The following is an 18,053-nucleotide window of genomic DNA, read 5'->3' on the forward strand; positions in this document are numbered from 1 at the left end:
TCGGCAGGTTGTGCATTTCTAAGAATTTGTCCATCTCTTCCAGGTTGTCCATTTTATGGGCATAGAGTTGCTTATAGTAATCTCTCATGATCTTTTGTATTTCTGCAGTGTCAGTTGTTACTTCTCCTTTTTCATTTCTAATTCTATTGATTTGAGTCTTCTCCCTTCTTTTCTTGATGAGTCTGGCTAATGGTTTATCAATTTTGTTTATCTTCTCAAAGAACCAGCTTTTAGTTTTATTGATCTTTGCTATCGTTTCCTTCATTTCTTTTTCATTTATTTCTGATCTGATTTTTATGATTTCTTTCCTTCTGCTAACTTTGGGATGTTTTTGTTCTTCTTTCTCTAATTGCTTTAGGTGCAAGGTTAGGTTGTTTATTCGAGATGTTTCCTGTTTCTTAAGGTGGGATTGTATTGCTATAAACTTCCCTCTTAGAACTGCTTTTGCTGCATCCCATAGGTTTTGGGTCGTCGTGTCTCCATTGTCATTTGTTTCTAGGTATTTTTTAATTTCCTCTTTGATTTCTTCAGTGATCACTTCGTTATTAAGTAGTGTATTGTTTAGCCTCCATGTGTTTGTATTTTTTACAGCTCTTTTCCTGTAATTGATATCTAGTCTCATAGCATTGTGGTCAGAAAAGATACTTGATACAATTTCAATTTTCTTAAATTTACCAAGGCTTGATTTGTGACCCAAGATGTGATCTATCCTGGAGAATGTTCCATGAGCACTTGAGAAAAATGTGTATTCTGTTGTTTTTGGATGGAATGTCCTATAAATATCAATTAAGTCCATCTTGTTTAATGTATCATTTAAAGCTTGTGTTTCCTTATTTATTTTCATTTTGGAAGATCTGTCCATTGGTGAAAGTGGGGTGTTAAAGTCCCCTACTATGATTGTGTTACTGTCGATTTCTCCTTTTATGGCTGTTAGTATTTGCCTTATGTATTGAGGTGCTCCTATGTTTGGTGCATAACCATGTGCCGTTCTTTTCACTAGAGGACACAATCCCAAAGAAGGTGGTGTGCCACTTCAGCGGGAAGGCCTACGCTGATGAGGAGCGCTGGGACATTGACAGCTGCACACACTGCTACTGCCTGCAGGGCCAGACCCTCTGCTCGACCGTCAGCTGCCCTCCGCTGCCCTGCGTCGAGCCCATCAACGTGGAAGGGAGCTGCTGCCCAATGTGCCCAGGTATCTAAGCCGCTGCCCTGCCACTTTTCAAGCTGTGATGTTGATTCAAAAGGAAGCTAGAACAGACTCAGAACCTCCCCCACCCATCCCTTAGCTCCTGTGGCCCAAACAGAGACCTGGGGGGTAACTTGAGAGCCTGTGACCATCTAGGTGAGTGCCTGATTTTGGTTCCATGCCAGTATTGCTCTCTTCTGACTTGCATTCTCTAAACATAAGTGGTAGGCCTTATGGGTGTAACAGACCTGTGAATGACACCTGCCGTATCCGAGTAGCACAGTTTTAGTGCAGTGTTGGACGAGCCTAGCAGAAAAGGTCCATCATCGGACACAGTAGGGAATGCTGTTCTAAGGTGGATATCTATCAGAACTAGAATGGAAGAGCTGCATTTAAATAAGAATACGATGCTGGTCCAATCTTTCTTCGGTTCATCAGTTCCAGTAGTACCCAGGCCACCCCATGCAGCCTTCTCCCAAGCCCTCCCGTGAACTTCCCATCTCCTCCCACCTAGACCGGAGCCACGGAGCACGCCCCCAGCTGGCTGGTGCAGAATCACATGCCTGCGTCTGTCCCCACATTTCACCCTTCATGTCAGCTCAGTAATCCGCCTCCCAGTTTCACACCTAAGGCCCCCACAGCTGCCCAGATCCTCCCCCAGGCCTCCTCCTGGTTTCCATGTCTGTGTCTCCTGCCGAAACAGCTCCTTTGTTTTCTGCCCCTCGTTCCCAGCAATGCAGGACCTGAGCCCTCGGCAGGACAGCCTCTGGGCAGTGTTCCAGATCTAAAGCCCTGAACACACAGACTTCACAGGCAGTCCAGACCACACAGACCAAAGGGAGGGCTCACTCTAGGAGCCCAGAGAGGTCCTGAGCAAGTCAAGAGCCCCTCCACGTTCACCTCGATTCTGTGTTTTCTTGCGGCATTGTATTCGAGACTTGCTCCGTGCGGCACAGTGGGCTAGGAGTCAGGGCAACTTAGAAGGGCACCTACACCGTGCACTTGTAAAATGGGATAGCCAGTTAAACCCGAAGAGTTTCACTGAGCTCTGCATACATTTGCCTTTTGTTTAGCTGTTGTGCAAACTAGCCCTAATGGGCACTTCTAAAGATGCCCATTTATCCCCTAAAAAGGATGGGATATTCTGCCAGGTCAGGAGGCTGAGTCCTTTTCACATCTCTTATTGGGTGCTTTTCATAGTTTAGTCTCCTTGGCCTTGTTTAAGGTGTAAATTAAGAGTCACAAGTTCACTTCTGTGATGTTGTATCCCTCGTTGTCCACATAGGGAAAAAACAAATCCTTAAGTGTTTTGCATGAGAAAAATGAGGAAAAACATGTATTTCTCATTGGAGTTGCTTTATCTATTACATTTCACCTGTTTCACAAGTTTCATACCAGTTTTCCTAGTAATATGCTTTGAGCAGTTCAAATGGTGAAACTTGATCTTATTTATTCAACCAAGATTCATTTCGTGCCTACCCTATGCAAGCACTGCTCGAGGCCCTGGGGAGACAAGGGTGAATCCACCAAGTCCCCGTCCACACAGCTGATGGTTTCGTAGGGAGAGACAGGCAGCACATAAGTAAACAGTAAATAGTGCACACGATGAGGATAAGGGTCACAGAGAAAACACATAGCGAGGCCGGGGTGGGGGAGGAGGGGCTAGGCAGAAGAGGAGACAGGATGTTCTGATAATCCGGGAATGCCTCACTGATTAGGTGACATTTATAAAGGGACCCAGAAGAGTGGCAGGAATCATGGGGTAGAGGCAGAATCTCTGCGGTATAGGCAGGACAAAAGCCCAGGGGGTGGGAACATGCCATGAACGTTCAAAGAGAAGCAGGGAGGTTGTGTGGATGTGACCCCGTGAGCAGGGAGGGTACCTAGAGGAAAGCAGAGAAGTAGCTGTGTGCCAAAACACGAGATCTCATGAGCGATTTTAGAATTTTATTAGGCAAGATAGAAACTCTGGAGGATTTTGAGCAGAGGAGTGATGGGACGTGACTTGGCAGGAGTGGAAGCAGAGAGGCCAGTGATGCAGGTGAGAGATGAGTGTGGCCTGGACCGGGGCAGTAGCTGTGGAGGTGGGAGAAATAGTTGGGTTCTGATTCTAGTGAAAGGGTAGAATCCATAGGATTTGAACGTGATGTGAGGAGTGAGAGGAAGAGAGATGCCAAGGACGACTATAATGTTTTTGACTAAAACACGGAGTTGCAGCTCTGGTGTAAAATCAGTTTGGTTTGGGGAGTTTTTAGTTTGAAATCTCCATTGGACATCTAAGGGGAGATAATGAATAGACAGTGAATCTGTCTGATCTGGAGTTCAGGAGAGAAATGGGAGATGGATCTATAAACTTTGACGTTGTCAGCCACAGGTGGTTTTTAAGCCTTGAGACCGGACGAGGCCACTCAAGGAGTGAGTGGATATAGAGGAAAAGGGAGCCTGGGACTGAGCCCAGGAGCCCTCCAACTCTGGGATCTGGGCAGGTGGGGAGGGACTGGCAGAGGAAACAGAGAACGAGCCCCTGCCACACGGGAAGAAACTGAGAGAGCTATGACGTGGGAGCCACATGGAGAGAGGGTAGGAGGAGCGCTGTGGGGTGACATCAGGAGAGAAGCAGGGACTGACTGCTGTGCATTTAGCGTCGTCCTAGTCGTCGTCATGAGAGCCATTTCCGTACAGTGGTGGCGGCAAAATCTACTTAGAGTGGTTTCTAGAGAAGGTGAGGGGGTGAATTGGAGACAGCCACACAGCCCAGCTACAGACCGAGAGTGCTAGGTTCACAGATAGGATTTTCCTGTGGAGTAGAGGGAGGTCTTGGGGGCTTTCACTGAAGGACTGAGCTAGACCTTGAAAGACAGGTGGGTTCTCTTAATTGGAGTGAAAGGGTCATCTGACCAAAGACCCTGAGACAGAAAGGTCAAGGCCAAATGCCCCTGGAATAGGGAGTTCTAGTAGCGGGAAAGGACAGAGAGGATGACTTTGGTCAAGATTTTTAGGGCCTTAACTGTCAATTGGAGAGGTAGATTTTGTCCTTTGTCCTTCGTGGCTCAGTTTTGAGCAGATGAAACACAAGATCATGGAGGTGCTTTGGGGAGCCACACAGTGATCTGTAGGACTGAAGCAGGGAGAGACCGGAAGCCAGGACAGCTGTGACTTGCACTGTAGACGTCCCAGGTGGGTGATGATTAGGACCCAGATTCAGGTGATGGCGGCAGGAGTGGAGGGAACCACTCTCCTCTGTTGCGAGTTTAATGGAGGAAAGAGTGCAGGTTTCCCTAACGTCCTGCTCATAACTAGCGATTTCTCCAGTGACTTCTCAGTCAGCAGTTACTCTTGGGTTGGAATATAATTTGTTAAGTCCCCCTTCTGCTTCTGATGTATTATTCATGGATCATTTCTCCATCTTATCTCAGCACATTTTGCAGTCAGGCGAGCTCTGCCACCTTACATTTGATTAAGCGTGGCCCGGCCCGCCAGGAAGCCTGGATTCCTGCCCCATTTTTCTCCTGGGCCCTCTGAAGTTTCAGGTTGCCGATTCTCACCTGGAAAACTCAAGCTGCTTGGCTTTGTCCCCTACGCACATCAGCTAACGTTCTGAACAGCCTCACCCTTACAAAGCACTTTCCCCCTCTGCCATGTTTGGATACAAGTACCAGACCTGTCAACTGACTTGCTGGTTAGTACTTGTCCCATTTTATAGAAAACAGGGTCAGAAAAGTTAAGTGAATTATCCAAAGCCATGCAGCTAGTTGGCAGAAGACCCAGGAGTCCCCAGTCCTAAGTTGACTTATGGTTCCATCTCCCAGAAAATGGTGTCCTCGCCATGTAAGCCCCAAGCACCCTGCCCCATATCCAGAAAAGGACATTTTAAGAAGGGTGGCTCTTACAATGGGCCAGGTGCCTCTGACTGTAAAATACATCCCCAGTAAGTTGTCTTAGGTTCCTCTGAAGTTCAGGTCAAATCTGACCCCAGTTGTAATTCTTTAATTGTGACCAAGTGCCCGTGATCTATGCCACCTGGCCAGGTAAAGTTTTGTGTCACTCCCCTGGCCCTGTCATCCACAATGCCAGCAGCTTTATAAAGGACTCTTGTAGTAAATGCCGGAAGGGTTTTATTTTAGAGTTAGGGTTGAATGCAGTCTTTGGCCATGGCAGGCCTGGGCCTAGGCATGGAAACACAGCAGCACCCACACTTCTTTTTGTTTCTTCAAGCAGTTTTTTTGCTGAAAGATTTATCCTTTTTGACAAAACTGCTCAGAGGTGGCTTCCCTCTTAAGTTCACATCAAAGGGAAACGACCCTCTCCCCTTAGACTTGAGGGCTCTGAACTAGAGCTTTGAGTATTTTATGATAGAGGAGGCGGCGTGGGTAGATTTTAATCAGAGCCGAACTGAGTTTAGTGGAGCAAACCGGTCCAGAGGACAGGCCATGAGCTGCCAGACGGTGAGAAGTAACAACTCATCATGAGAGGCCCATGAGGGCAGGACTGGTCTTGCTCACAACTGTATCCCCCAAGCTTAGGCCAGTGCCTGCCACATAGGAAAATATTTGCTGAACAATGGTGATGAAGCAATCACTGCGTAAGACATCCTCCTCCATCCTCGGTAGACCCTTCCAACTTTCCCGTCTGTTGCCAAGGAGAGCCTTTCTAAGCACCTGTGGGAAGAGCACTCACACTGTCCAGTCTGTGTGGTTTGTGGGGTTTCTCTGAAGTCTGCCTGTAGGCAGGTATGAGGCACAGGACTTTCAGAGCTGCTTGCATGCTGCTGTCACTCAGGAACGACCCCGAGCTGAACTGAACGGACCCCAGCCCTGGGAGTCTCCACAGAGGACGTCTTTGCCACTGAGCTGCTGACATTCACAGGTTTTCGGCATGGATCTCATGTTAGCCTCTTCTCCCGAGGCCTCAGAAGGCAGTGGCGGGTCAGCCCCCGTTGGGATAGGAAAGCTCAAGGCTGTGCGCCGGACCAGACAGGGCAGGGGCTCAGGGTGCCACGGCACTGAAAGGTGTCATGTAAACGTCAAGGGGGTTTTCTTCCGGAATTCCTCCAGGAAATTCGTATCACATATCGAGATGTCTCAGTGGGCGAGCTGAACACCATCCCTACACACACCCACCCCAGACCCACCCAGCCCGGACTTATTGAATCAGGACCTGTGAGTGTCAGCACATTTTATAAGCTCCTCAGGTGATTCAGATATGATAAAAGTTTGGAATCACTAGTTTATACTCAGACCCCTGCTTCTGTGAATGAAAATGTTTTCAATAACTTCTCTTTGCTAGAGTTTTTAGAGACCTGTTGAACCTTTCAAAACTCTAAGAGTGTGTACTACTTGCCGTGTTTGAGGTCTTATAATTTAAGTAAGAAAAGCAAAAGATAAAGTGACTTTATTCTTGGGGGCAATAGGAAGACCTGGGCTTTGGAATCACAGAACTGGGTTGGAAGCCCAGCTCTGCTGGTCCCTGGGTGCATAATCTTGGGCAATTTCTTAACATCTTAACACTTATTTCCCTGGCAGGTGCTCGGTTAACGCACAGTGGAAGTTTAGCACATACTCTATTCTATATCACTCGTCCCTTCTCTCAGATTTATCCTTTTTAAAGCTCACTTCTTGAAAGGCTGGTAACTTTGGGATAGACAGTGATCACTGTGAGCAGAGGGGATTTTCTTTTAACTTTTATATAACGTATTTCATGTATTTTATTTTGGACTAAATTAGGCTGAATATTAGTGAGTATTCATATTACCAATGTTGGGTAACCTTATTATAAAAATCAGTTAATAATATGGCAGGCCCTGGCCACGACGTACGTGATTGAGGCTGACTTCTGTTGTTATATTTTGAAAACAGAGGTTCTTGAGAATTATTTCTTTTAAAAGTTGGCTAATTATTGTTAGCCAGATGAAGTAGGGATATACAAATATTTATGTAGGAACCAAGGAAAGCTTTGGATTTTCTCACTGGTCCCTTTAGAACTTGGCTTCAAAAAAAAAATCGTGATATTGGAGATTAATGAATATCATTTTTCTCAGTTTTGTTTCATGTTGTAGTATCTTGTTGACCAAAGTGTCTATATGATTGAGTTAGATAATACTAATGTTTACTCAAGATCAGTTTCCAATCTACATGGTTCCAGGAATAACACAGTAGACATTTAAGACTTAAATCGGGCAGCCCCTCATGAGGTCTGCCAACATCCATTCCCATTGAGGGGAAGGGAGTGGAGGGGAAATGAATAAAGAATGGAAGATGCTTTAACTTCTTCACTTCCTGTGATGTATTTTATATAAATGATTCAACACTCATTTATTAAAGAGCAAGTTAGTAAAGTATAATTTAACAGATGGAAAGTAAAAGAAATCCTTTCATTTCAGCCAGTGACCATCAGCTTGACCATCATCTGTAGAGCCAACAGCGTTTGTCATGAAAAAGCAGAGCTTCTGACCCAGGTGGAGGAGTAATCTTCTCCCGTCTTTTAAAATCGTTATAGGACATGTTTCCCACCCCTACAAAGCTAGTAACTCTGTAGCATTAATGATGTCAGGGTGGAAACTGGATCTTTCGTGTCCCAGGACATGTTGTGTTGTATTGAATGCACCGTCCATTTGGATTGAGGAGACAAGTCAACAGTAAGGAGCCCCTCCATCATCTTATGAAAAATGTCCCCTTCTTTTAGAAATGTATGTTCCGGAACCAACTAATATACCCATTGAGAAGACAAATCATCATGGAGAGACTGACCTGGAGGTTCCCCTGTGGCCCACACCTAGTGAAAATGACATTATCCATATCCCCAGAGGTAAGTGCCAACTCAGTTGAGATCTGTCTAGTCTTGTGTATGGTTTACTTTTTTCTTTTTTTTCTAATTTTCAAAACTTCTTTTGGGTAACCTTTTAAAATACGTGCCCAAGTAAGTTCAAATAACCACTCCAAGAAAGACCTGCTTGGCTGTAACATATTTAACAACACAGGATGATGAAATAAGTCTGCAGGTAACTGGGTAAAATGCCTCTTTTCTGGTCCCACATGGTCAGAGGCTTAATGATGATGGAAAGAAATATGTCCCTGGTCATAAGAGGTTGGTATCTGGAATTTCTAAGCCATTTCTCCAATGTATGTGTGTGAATAAACTTTGTAAGCAGAGTAATAATAAATTACTCACTGGTCCCTGTGGATTCTGTACTAAGCATTTATGCATTAGGTTACCCTCTACTTCCAGGTAGTTTTCACTCCATGAGGAGTTCAGTTTGTTACTAATGTGTTGACTTTTCCACTCATCAGGCTTATTAGTCCATGTGTTGTTGTTTTTTTTCCCCTTTGCTCTGTCCTTTTAGTCGTGTGTAATAGAGATGTTATTCTGCCTCTCAGCTGCTAAGTGGTAAAGCAAGGCCAAGTTCCTGTCAGTCTTGCCTTCTCTCTAAGAGTAGTCCTCTTGATCAAAAGAGTATAAGCTTGCTCTTCGTCATGACTCAGTACTGCCTCCTGTCTACTCCAAGGACATTTTCAAAATCACTGTTAGACTGTTTTTATATTTCTTTTGGAAAAAGCAGTATTCATTGCTTGAGAGATTAATGGTCTGTTACTCTAGATATTGTGTTATGCTTGGATCAAGCCAGACAACCAGAGCACCAGATTCCTGGACCCAAGTTTTGGCTCCTTATATAATTGCTGACTGAATGGTGCTTCAGCATTATGTTTACAGTCATTCAGTCAACAAATATGAGTGCCTACTCTTTGCCACATACTGATCTGGATGCTGAGCTTTAGTCATAAGAATAGCCATATTTATTATGTTACGTTGAGGACTCTGTATTACATAATATTTCTGTTACAAAGACCCTGAGGAGAAATTTCTTCATATATCAGTAGCAAGAAAATTTATGATTCTCCTAAGCAACTGATTTGTTTTAATCTTAAAGACATTGTGAATCTTATTGATGATGCTTACTTCCATTTTTGCTTTGGCTGCTAGGAAGCTTAAAGCTAATTTTACAGCCTGCTTTTTGCATCAAAGCAGAATTTAAGGACTAAATTTTGTAACAGATATCAACTGAAGCTTCATTTTCCTTTCCCCCAAATTTTCCTTAATTTACTTTTTAATCTTCTTATATGACATATATTCCTAAAAACACTTCCAATATCATTTGGAATGTGGGAAGGTGAAAATGCATTCTTTATTCATTGTGTTTTTAAAACCTGAATTCATCAAAAAAATGTTACTTTTACCTTTGGCATTAGAAACTACTCTTTTTTTTTTGGCCGCACCTCACGGCTTCCAGGATCTTAGTTCCCTGGCCAGGGATGAAACCCTCACCCTCAGCAGTGAAAGTGCGGACGGAGTCCTAACTACTGGACCACCAGGGAACTCCCCGCTTTGGCATTTTTCTTGATGCTGATAAATATGTTCCCTTTTTTTCCCCCTTCCTATAAAGTATTACCATCTACCTCTCTAAAATGACTAGGAAGGGTCTCTTCTTCTCGTCCCCCCACATACACATAGAAGGATATTAATAAAATCTGAGTTTTAAACTATAGACAGTATTAACATCACAAAGCTGTGCTACTTCTACTTCATGAGCTGAGTTTCCAAAACAATTTAAAAGCAAGTCCTTTTGATTGCGTGTGTTCTGCATCTTTCGCTAACCTGGTCTTTGAGGCATTTAAAGACATCCTGACTACAGTGGTTTATTTGAAACAAAAGAAAAGAAAAATAAGGAAATCTTCAGAGAGTGCTCCTGATTGGTATCTATTTAAATTTGTTATCTCTGTCTGCAGTGTTCATTGCAAGAATGATTATTTAAAGGAACAAAAAGACAACCATTTATAAGAGCAGAATTAAACGTCCCTTGTACAATAACTAAGGCAGGAAAATGATCCAGTAGGTCCAGTGAGTTTTCAACAAGTTTATGAAAAGTATGGCATTTTTGCTTAGAGCTCAGTAAACCAGAATATTACCAAAAGACCAAGCTCTTGATTCTGGCTTGGTTTTTATGAGTACACTACTAATTAGTCTTATCTATTACACTACTAAGTAGAAGCATATACTTTGTCCTAGTCTCCTATTTGGGGAGCTAAGCTGATGTTTCTGCTTCAAAATCTTAGAAGACCATAAAGGTTATTAACATTAATCAAAATATTTTCAGTAGTCTAATTTTAGGCACTTTTTTTAAAAAATGGTTTTTAATTTATTTACTTATTTATTTTTGGTTGCATTGGGCCTTTGTTGCTATGCGCAGGCTTTCTCTAGTTGTGGCGAGCGGGGGCTCCTCATTGCAGTGGCTTCTCTTGTTGCAGATCACGGGCTCTAGGTGCGCAGGTTTCAGTAGTTGTGGCACACGGGCTCAGTAGTTGTGGCTTGCGGGCTCTGGAGCACAGGCTCAGTAGTTGTGGCGCACAGCCTTAGTTGCTCCACGGCATGTGGGATCTTCCCGGACCAGGGCTTGAACCCGTGTCCCCTGCATTGGCAGGCGGGTTCTCAACCACTGCGCCACCTGGGAAGCCCTAGTCACTTTTTTTTCAAGTCTGCGTAAGAATTTTCTTATTTTCTTTACTAGGTCTTTTTCTTTACTAGAATCAGCATCATCTTGCCCAATTGCTAAAACTTCTCACCCTAATATTTTCTTTTTTACATCCATCCCTAAGAGCTCTGCTCTCTCATAAGAGCTCTTTGGATCCACATTAGACTTTAATCATGTTTTAGCCTTAAAGTACTAGGAAGCAATAAAACCACGTTGCTGATCTCTATTTGCAGTGTAATTAAAATAATCCTTAAAAATCCTGGTTTAGGTAATAAATGCTTGTAATTTTTTTTCTTCTAGACATGGGTCCCCTCCAGGTAGATTACAGAGATAATAACAGGCTGCACTCAGGAGAAGATTCTTCGCTGGACTCCATTGCCTCAGTTGTGGTTCCCATAATAATAGGCCTCTCTATTATAATAGCATTCCTGTTCATCAATCAGAAGAAACAGTGGATACCGCTGCTTTGCTGGTATCGAACACCAACTAAGGTATTGTACTGACCAAGTTTCAGCCTCTTAAACAATCAAACTAGGAAAGCTTGTATGCTTAGATTTCCTTAGTTGCTTGATATCTTCTCTATTAGCCAGTGAAGTGTTTACTTTGCTCTTTGTAGCTTCAAATGCACGTTAAGCTGTGGTGATCAAGATATATAGTATTTGCCCTGGGCTAGATGGCTGGATCAAGTCTCCGTCATCCATCAGTTAATGAATCCTGACCTTTCACAGATCCAATTTCCTGGATTTACTTTAAAGTTTTCAAACAAGCAGATACCCCTGGATTGATTCCTAAGTGATTGTTGTTTATATTAGAAATTAAAACTCGGTCACTTGGTATTTCTCAATCATCTATCAACTTAGAATTGGGAGAGGAAGAAAAAAATCACAAGGTTAGGGAGATAACACCCAGAAGAGGGCAAGAGGAGAGCTAAAAGATCATGACAATGTACAGAAGTCCAAAGGACAGGGAGATGTGTCAAGGCAGGCAGAAAGGGGAAAGGTAGCAAACGATGAAGAGACTGTGTGAAATAATACCAGACAAGGTGGAGTGAGTCAGATTGCATACTGCAGGGGAAAGAATATGTGTCTGTTGTCAACACAAATGCATAGGGCCTCAATGTGCCTATTTTAAAAAGCAGGAAATAATTCATTTTCATGAAGGGAAATAAGTCATAATTCCTTTGAACACTAACTCTACCTTTTGCAGTTCGGTTTTTACTAAAGAAAAAAGATATACAACCTCAAGAATTGAAAACAGCCAATTTATCATACAGATAATAACACTTTCACGTAAAGTTTCTGTCAGATGGTTAGCCTACCTCTGATTTTCTTACAACAAATATGTAAATTGCCTCTGTGCTGGGCAGATGCTGGGTCAGGATACAGGGCTACACAAGACAGTCCCTACCTGCAAAGCTGGGGAGAGAGCTGCTCACATCATAGTGTGTATGGCTGGATATAGACAGACTGGCCCAACCTGGGATGTTGATTTTTACAGCCTGATAAGAAATGGTCCGTTTATCTTAAAGTCTGCCTATCTGGTACCTTCCATTCATCTTTCAACCCTCTTAAGCACTAGTCTGTACTTCAAGGATTTGAAAATAATTGTCACTTCCGTATTCTCTCCGTTCCTTCATCCCCTCCGTCTGACATAACTTGTTGACATTTCACCTTAAACACAGTTTGTCAGTATCCTTCATAAGAGTATATAGTTGGCAGCACTTCCCTGGTGGTCCAGTGGTTAAGGCTCCACACTTCCACTGCAGGGGGCACAGGCTGGATACCTGGTTGGGGAGCTAAGATACCACGTGCTATGCGGCACAGCCACCAAAAAAAAGTATAGTTGGCCCCAGAGTGTGCTGTGACCCCACGGAGGCTGCCCATCCGTGTGCTGTGATGCTGTTTTCTCCCTTGCATGAGGTACTAAATATCTGATTTGAGATATGTAAAGCAGCTAATTCTTTGTGGTTCTTTTTCCTCCTCCCATTAAATAGCCTTCTTCTTTAAATAATCAGCTGGTATCTGTGGACTGCAAGAAAGGAACCCGAGTCCAGGTGGACGGTTCCCAGAGAATGCTGAGAATCGCAGAACCAGACGCCAGATTCAGTGGCTTCTACAGCATGCAAAAACAGAACCACCTACAGGCAGACAATTTCTACCAAACGGTGTGAAGAGAGGCAGTGTGGATGAGGTTTTGAAAGACAGAAAAACGACTCAATCTGCTCTTAAACTAGAATTCATGCACTTGCTTAGTGGATTGTTTTGGACTGTGACTTGATGTACAGCGCTGAGGACTTCCTGGGCTGGGCTCTGTCCACAGCAGTGTGCAGAACAAGCATTCCCACTCTTCCTCAAGATAACTGACCAAGTGTTGTCTTAGAACCAAAGGTTTTTAAGTTGCTAAGATCTATTTGCTTGTAATATAGCTGTAGAGATACTTGGGGATGGGGACAGTGAGTTTGGTTGGGGCGAATGGGTGGGAGGGTGGTGTTGGGAAGACAAATTGGTCAGCTTGGCTTGTGGAGAAATCCAGTCCAGTGGCCCAGAGGATATTTTTTTCCTGTTGCTCGGAAGACTTGCACTGGTTGCTGCAAAGCTCAGGCCTGAGTGAGCAGGAAAACAAAAAGGCCTTGCGATCCAGCGGCCATAACCACCTTAGACTACCAGACGAGCACATCAGACCCTTCTGATAGCCAACCCAGGCCTAAAGCCACATGCTTCTTTTATATACAGTCACAGCTGCAGTAGGTGGTGAGGAAGCAAGAGAAATGGGGTAGCGACGTTTCTCTAAAGCGGGTGATTAAGGATATATACAGTTATACTTTTTGCTGCTTTCTTTTTCTTCCAAGTCAGTCAATCAATCAGCCAGTTCCTGAGTCGTTTCTTGATGTGAGCACTGGAGCTTTTCTGGCAGCAGCGTGGCAGGCAGGAGAAGAGGGTGAAGGACACCAGGTGTTTCCAGGGCTCTAATTATTACTGCCTTGTTTGTTGTTGCTTTCTTCTGTTCTGTCGGTTGTTCATGGTTTTCGTTGAAGCTCTAGCTTAAGAAGAAACTTTTTTTAAAAAAAAGACTGTTTGTTTGGGGATCTTTTTTTCCTTATTATATACTGATTCTACAAAATAGAAACTACTTCATTTTAATTGTATATTATTCAAGCACCTTTGTTGAAGCTCAAAAAAAAAATTGCCTCTTTAAACTTTAGCAATTATAGGAATATTTATGTAACTATCTTATGCTTCAGAAAAACAAAAGTATTTGTGTGCGTGTGTATATAATATATATGCATATATATTTATACACATACAATTTATGTTTTCCTGTTGAATGTATTTTTATGAGATTTTAACCAGAACAAAAAAACAGGCATTCCATATCAGTGCTTTTGATCACTTAAATTTTTGATTAACACAAAGTCTCAATCTACTTGCAGTTTAATTGGGAAGAGAAACGTGTGAGTGTTGGGTGTATGTGTGTTTGTGTGTGTATGCACACGCCTTGAGCAGTCAGCATCATACCTACTATGGAGGAGGTATTCCTTTATTAAAATCGTCCTCATTTGGATTTGCTTTTGGTTTTCAATTTGCTCACTGGCCAGAGACCTTGATGGCAGTTTATCTGCATCACTAATCAGCTCCTGGATTTTTTTTTTTTCCTTTCAAACAACTGTTTGAAACAACTACTGGAATATTGTCCATAATAAGCTGGAAGTTTGTTGTAGTTTGCCTCAGATATAACTGACTGTATACTGTAGTGTTAACTTTTCAAACAGCTCTTAGCACTTTTATACTAATTACCCATTTGTTGCATTGATTTTTCTTTTTAAAATGCTTGTTGTGAAAGACACAGATACCCAGTATGCTTAATGTGAAAAGAAAATGTGTTCTGTTTTGTAAAGGAACTTTCAAGTATTGTTGTAAATACTTGGACAGAGGTTGCTGAACTTTAAAAAAAATTAATTTATTATTATAATGACCTAATTTATTAATCTGAAGATTAACCATTTCTTTTGTCTTAGAATATCAAAAAAAAAGGAAAAGAAAAAGGTGTTCTAGCTGTTTGCATCAACGAAAAGATTTATTATCAAGGGGCAATATTTTTATCTCCAAAATAAATTTGTTAATGATATGTTACCAAAATAGACTTACATCAGCCTGATTAGTATAAATTTTTGTTGACAATTAATTCATTCCTGGCATAAAAAGTCTATCAAAAAATTGTAAATGCTTGCTTTTTGTTTTTTCAATCATGGCCATATTATGAAAATACTAACAGGATATAGGACAAGGTGTAAATTTTTTTTATTATTTTAAAGATTTGATTTATCCTGAGTGCTATATCTATTACTCTTTTACTTCGGTTCCTGTTGTGCTCTGTAAAAGAAAAATATAATTTCCTGAAGAATAAAACAGATATATGGCACTTGGAGTGCACTATAGTTCTACACTTTGTTTTGTTTTCTTCAAAAAACAAGGCTGTAAGAGGATTACCTGCAACTTGATTCTTGGCAGCAAATAAACACGTTGACTCTAAATCACACAGTGTCACTTTCAAAAAGATTCTGTGTCTGAGACGAGAAAGATGACTCGTCCTTTTACTTTAAGGCTGTCAGTTCTGGCATCACAAGCAGCTCCAGTCAGAAGGCAAGCCTTTCCCAAGGAATCCTTGTTAAAAAAAAAGGTGTCCCCCGCCCAGCAATCAAGTGTACAGTACAGGGATGCTGCTGTGAGAGAAACTTAAAACCTACCTGTTGTCAGTCACAGATCAGAAACACGCCCATCTCATCATTAGTGTCAAACTCATTCATCATGTGTAGGAGAAAGGCTGTAGTGGGAAACCCTAGGATTTTACTAATGCTGAAGAAAGAGGTTACCAAGCAAAACAGGGGAAACCTCATTAAAAGGAGACTTTGAGTTGATAGGAAAAAATAGCATATTTTTCATACATTTCAGATGCATCAACTTAAGAGTGAACTATAAACAGACCACTGTTGAGTCGCTTCAAAAAAAAAATCTCTTGACTCTTTAGGATGCCCTCCAAAGTGATATTTCTTCAGTATAAGACAATTTTTACAAATTCAGATTAGTTTAAATTATTATTATTGTATTAGTATGCATCTTCATCAATTCAAGGGCAAGGGACAAATTAGTTCCACATATTCGCTATCAAATAAGACATTAATAAAACAAGGAACCATCTCAGGTTTCACACACTCCTAGAGAATGGCTTAAGTGCCACGCTGGCATCAACTCCAAACTGAGCTACTGCCGTTGCAGTCCTGGTGTCCCATTTACTGAGCAGAGTGAGGAATACAGGTAGCTCTGTCTGCTCACAGATGTTTAAGTGGAATTTTAAAAGCCCGACAGCAGGTCCTATACAGACTCATACTCACACTCATGTTGTCAATGGGAAGAAGCTGCCATGGCTGTTAGGAATGTCTCACAGACCCAGAGAAAGAACAGGACTTCCATCATTCCACAGAAGCTTAGCACAATCTGAAAAAAGTCCCTCTCTCCCCTCCTTAGCATCATGAGGCTAATCAAGATTTCACCAGCTCACACGCTGTAATGATGGACAATGTGTGAACAGTGAGGGGAGGAATCCAGCACTGTTAAGGGAAGGAAAAAATCAAAAAACCAAAAACTCAAAAATAAAGCTCTCAAGTATATATTACCTTTTTTTCCCCCAACATTTATTAAATGACATTGACTTGATTGGAACTGGCAAAAGTTTTTCATGACTAGTGATGGATCCATGAGTAGCTGTTTCTAGAATTAGTACTTTAGGAAGACACATAGGCATGAATAAAATATAACAGTAACAGGAAATGGGCAATGCTGCAGCATACAGTTTCTTAAGCACCTTAAAGGATACAAACTCCTTTTAAAGGGCACTTCTTCACAGACAAGTGAAATGAAGTATTGAAACCTCTAAAGTTAATACAAGATTCTGAAAGTAAATGGCATCTTAATGGTTAAAATATGAACAATGGTGAAACGCAGCAACCTCTAAAATCAGTCATCTCCAGCTGTTTCGATATTGACTACGTATTAAGCCAAGACAACGCATATTCTGATTTCCCTTCTTCCAAGAACACCCCAATTTTTAAGTCTTAGTCTCTCTGGACAATACTGGTAGGTAATATTTACACTGACAATTCTCTTACAAAAAAATCAGTGTTGGTTCTTGCCAGCACTGAAAAATAACGAGTATAAATCTCTCAGTGCTTTGATCTAGTTCTTGAGTGAGTGCAGTTTAGATCTAGAAAGCCTTAAAAACTCAAACAGGCGTGAAAAATGTAACTGTACGTGCACAATTAACATCACTCCCCCTTACTCTATAAGGCTGGAAAAGAGAAGAGTTCATAATTGTTAGTATTTAACAAAACATCTCTAGAATTCAAAATAGTGCCATAGTTCCCTCGGTTCATAATATAAAGCATTAGAGAAGGCATGATCACTATAGTAATACTGAATCACAAACCCAAGTTCAGGTGTCCTGAGTTTCCAATAGCAGGAAGGTAATGGTAGCCAGCTTTCAGAATAATGCTATAAGCAATTTAGTTTGCTGTCCACAGAAGATAAAGCTGTTCCTGAAGTTATGCTGCCCTATGTAGGACACAGAACTAGAGGAAGAAAAACAAAACAAAAAACTTTTAAATAGAAATGAATATTTTGTATATATTTACACAAGATGTATATATATTTATACACATTTTTATGTATATACATTTTATATGTATATAAAAAACACCATTAGAACTAAACATTAACGCAAGGATCTATAGTAGCAATTTTTTTCTAAGGTATAAAAGGCTACACCCAACAATGAAACGTTTTCTCAAGACACATTGATTAGAATTGCCCAGAAATGAGATACCAAAAGGCCATGTCTCTTAGGGTACCACTTAGAGATATAAACCCGTAAGGTTAGCCCTGCACAAGGCTTATAACACAGCAAATGGCTCCCCAGTGAAGTCAAAGAAGGATCCAAGTGTCTGCACACAATTTTCTTCCCATCTAGGGTCAGCACAGTGGCAGCCAGAGCTACACTACTAGCCTTTGGCACAGCTGTTGGGGGCCGGGGTGGGAGCAGGCTGCTGTGGCGTAATTACACAGCAGTGAGAAAGAAAAGCTTAAGTAGCCCATACAGCATCCATCCCATCTTTTCCAGGCCAAATGAGGCCACTTTTCTACCTTCTTTCACTTCTTACCTTTGTACTGAAATTAAGGTGGTATATGTAGGCAGCTAAGCCATAGTCGCTGGCATTAAAAACAACAAGGAGAAAGTCCCACTAGGAAAGGGGAAGGAGAGTTCTCCCTTGAGCAATACCCTCTTCCTGGG

The 18,053-nt window shown here is 41.9% G+C and overlaps 2 protein-coding genes across 7 annotated transcripts in view; one reads left to right on the forward strand and one right to left on the reverse strand.

Moving 5' to 3' along the window:
- The window catches only part of CRIM1 (cysteine rich transmembrane BMP regulator 1), a 209,741-nt gene extending 194,594 nt beyond the window's left edge, over positions 1 to 15,147 (forward strand). For all 3 annotated transcript variants that reach the window (XM_082641894.1, XM_082641895.1, XM_082641896.1), the window contains 4 exons: positions 1,001 to 1,195; positions 7,871 to 7,993; positions 11,013 to 11,203; positions 12,706 to 15,147. In XM_082641894.1, the coding sequence (XP_082498020.1) occupies positions 1,001 to 1,195; positions 7,871 to 7,993; positions 11,013 to 11,203; positions 12,706 to 12,882 (686 nt within the window). In that variant the 3' untranslated portion in view covers positions 12,883 to 15,147. The remainder of the gene's footprint in view (positions 1 to 1,000; positions 1,196 to 7,870; positions 7,994 to 11,012; positions 11,204 to 12,705) is intronic.
- The window catches only part of FEZ2 (fasciculation and elongation protein zeta 2), a 54,655-nt gene continuing 49,505 nt past the window's right edge, over positions 12,904 to 18,053 (reverse strand). For all 4 annotated transcript variants that reach the window (XM_082641906.1, XM_082641904.1, XM_082641905.1 and 1 more), the window contains one exon: positions 12,904 to 17,334. In XM_082641906.1, the coding sequence (XP_082498032.1) occupies positions 17,318 to 17,334 (17 nt within the window). In that variant the 3' untranslated portion in view covers positions 12,904 to 17,317. The remainder of the gene's footprint in view (positions 17,335 to 18,053) is intronic.

This window comes from Mesoplodon mirus (assembly GCF_964341445.2).
Source record: "Mesoplodon mirus genome assembly, chromosome: 14".
Taxonomy (NCBI): Eukaryota; Metazoa; Chordata; class Mammalia; order Artiodactyla; family Ziphiidae; genus Mesoplodon; species Mesoplodon mirus.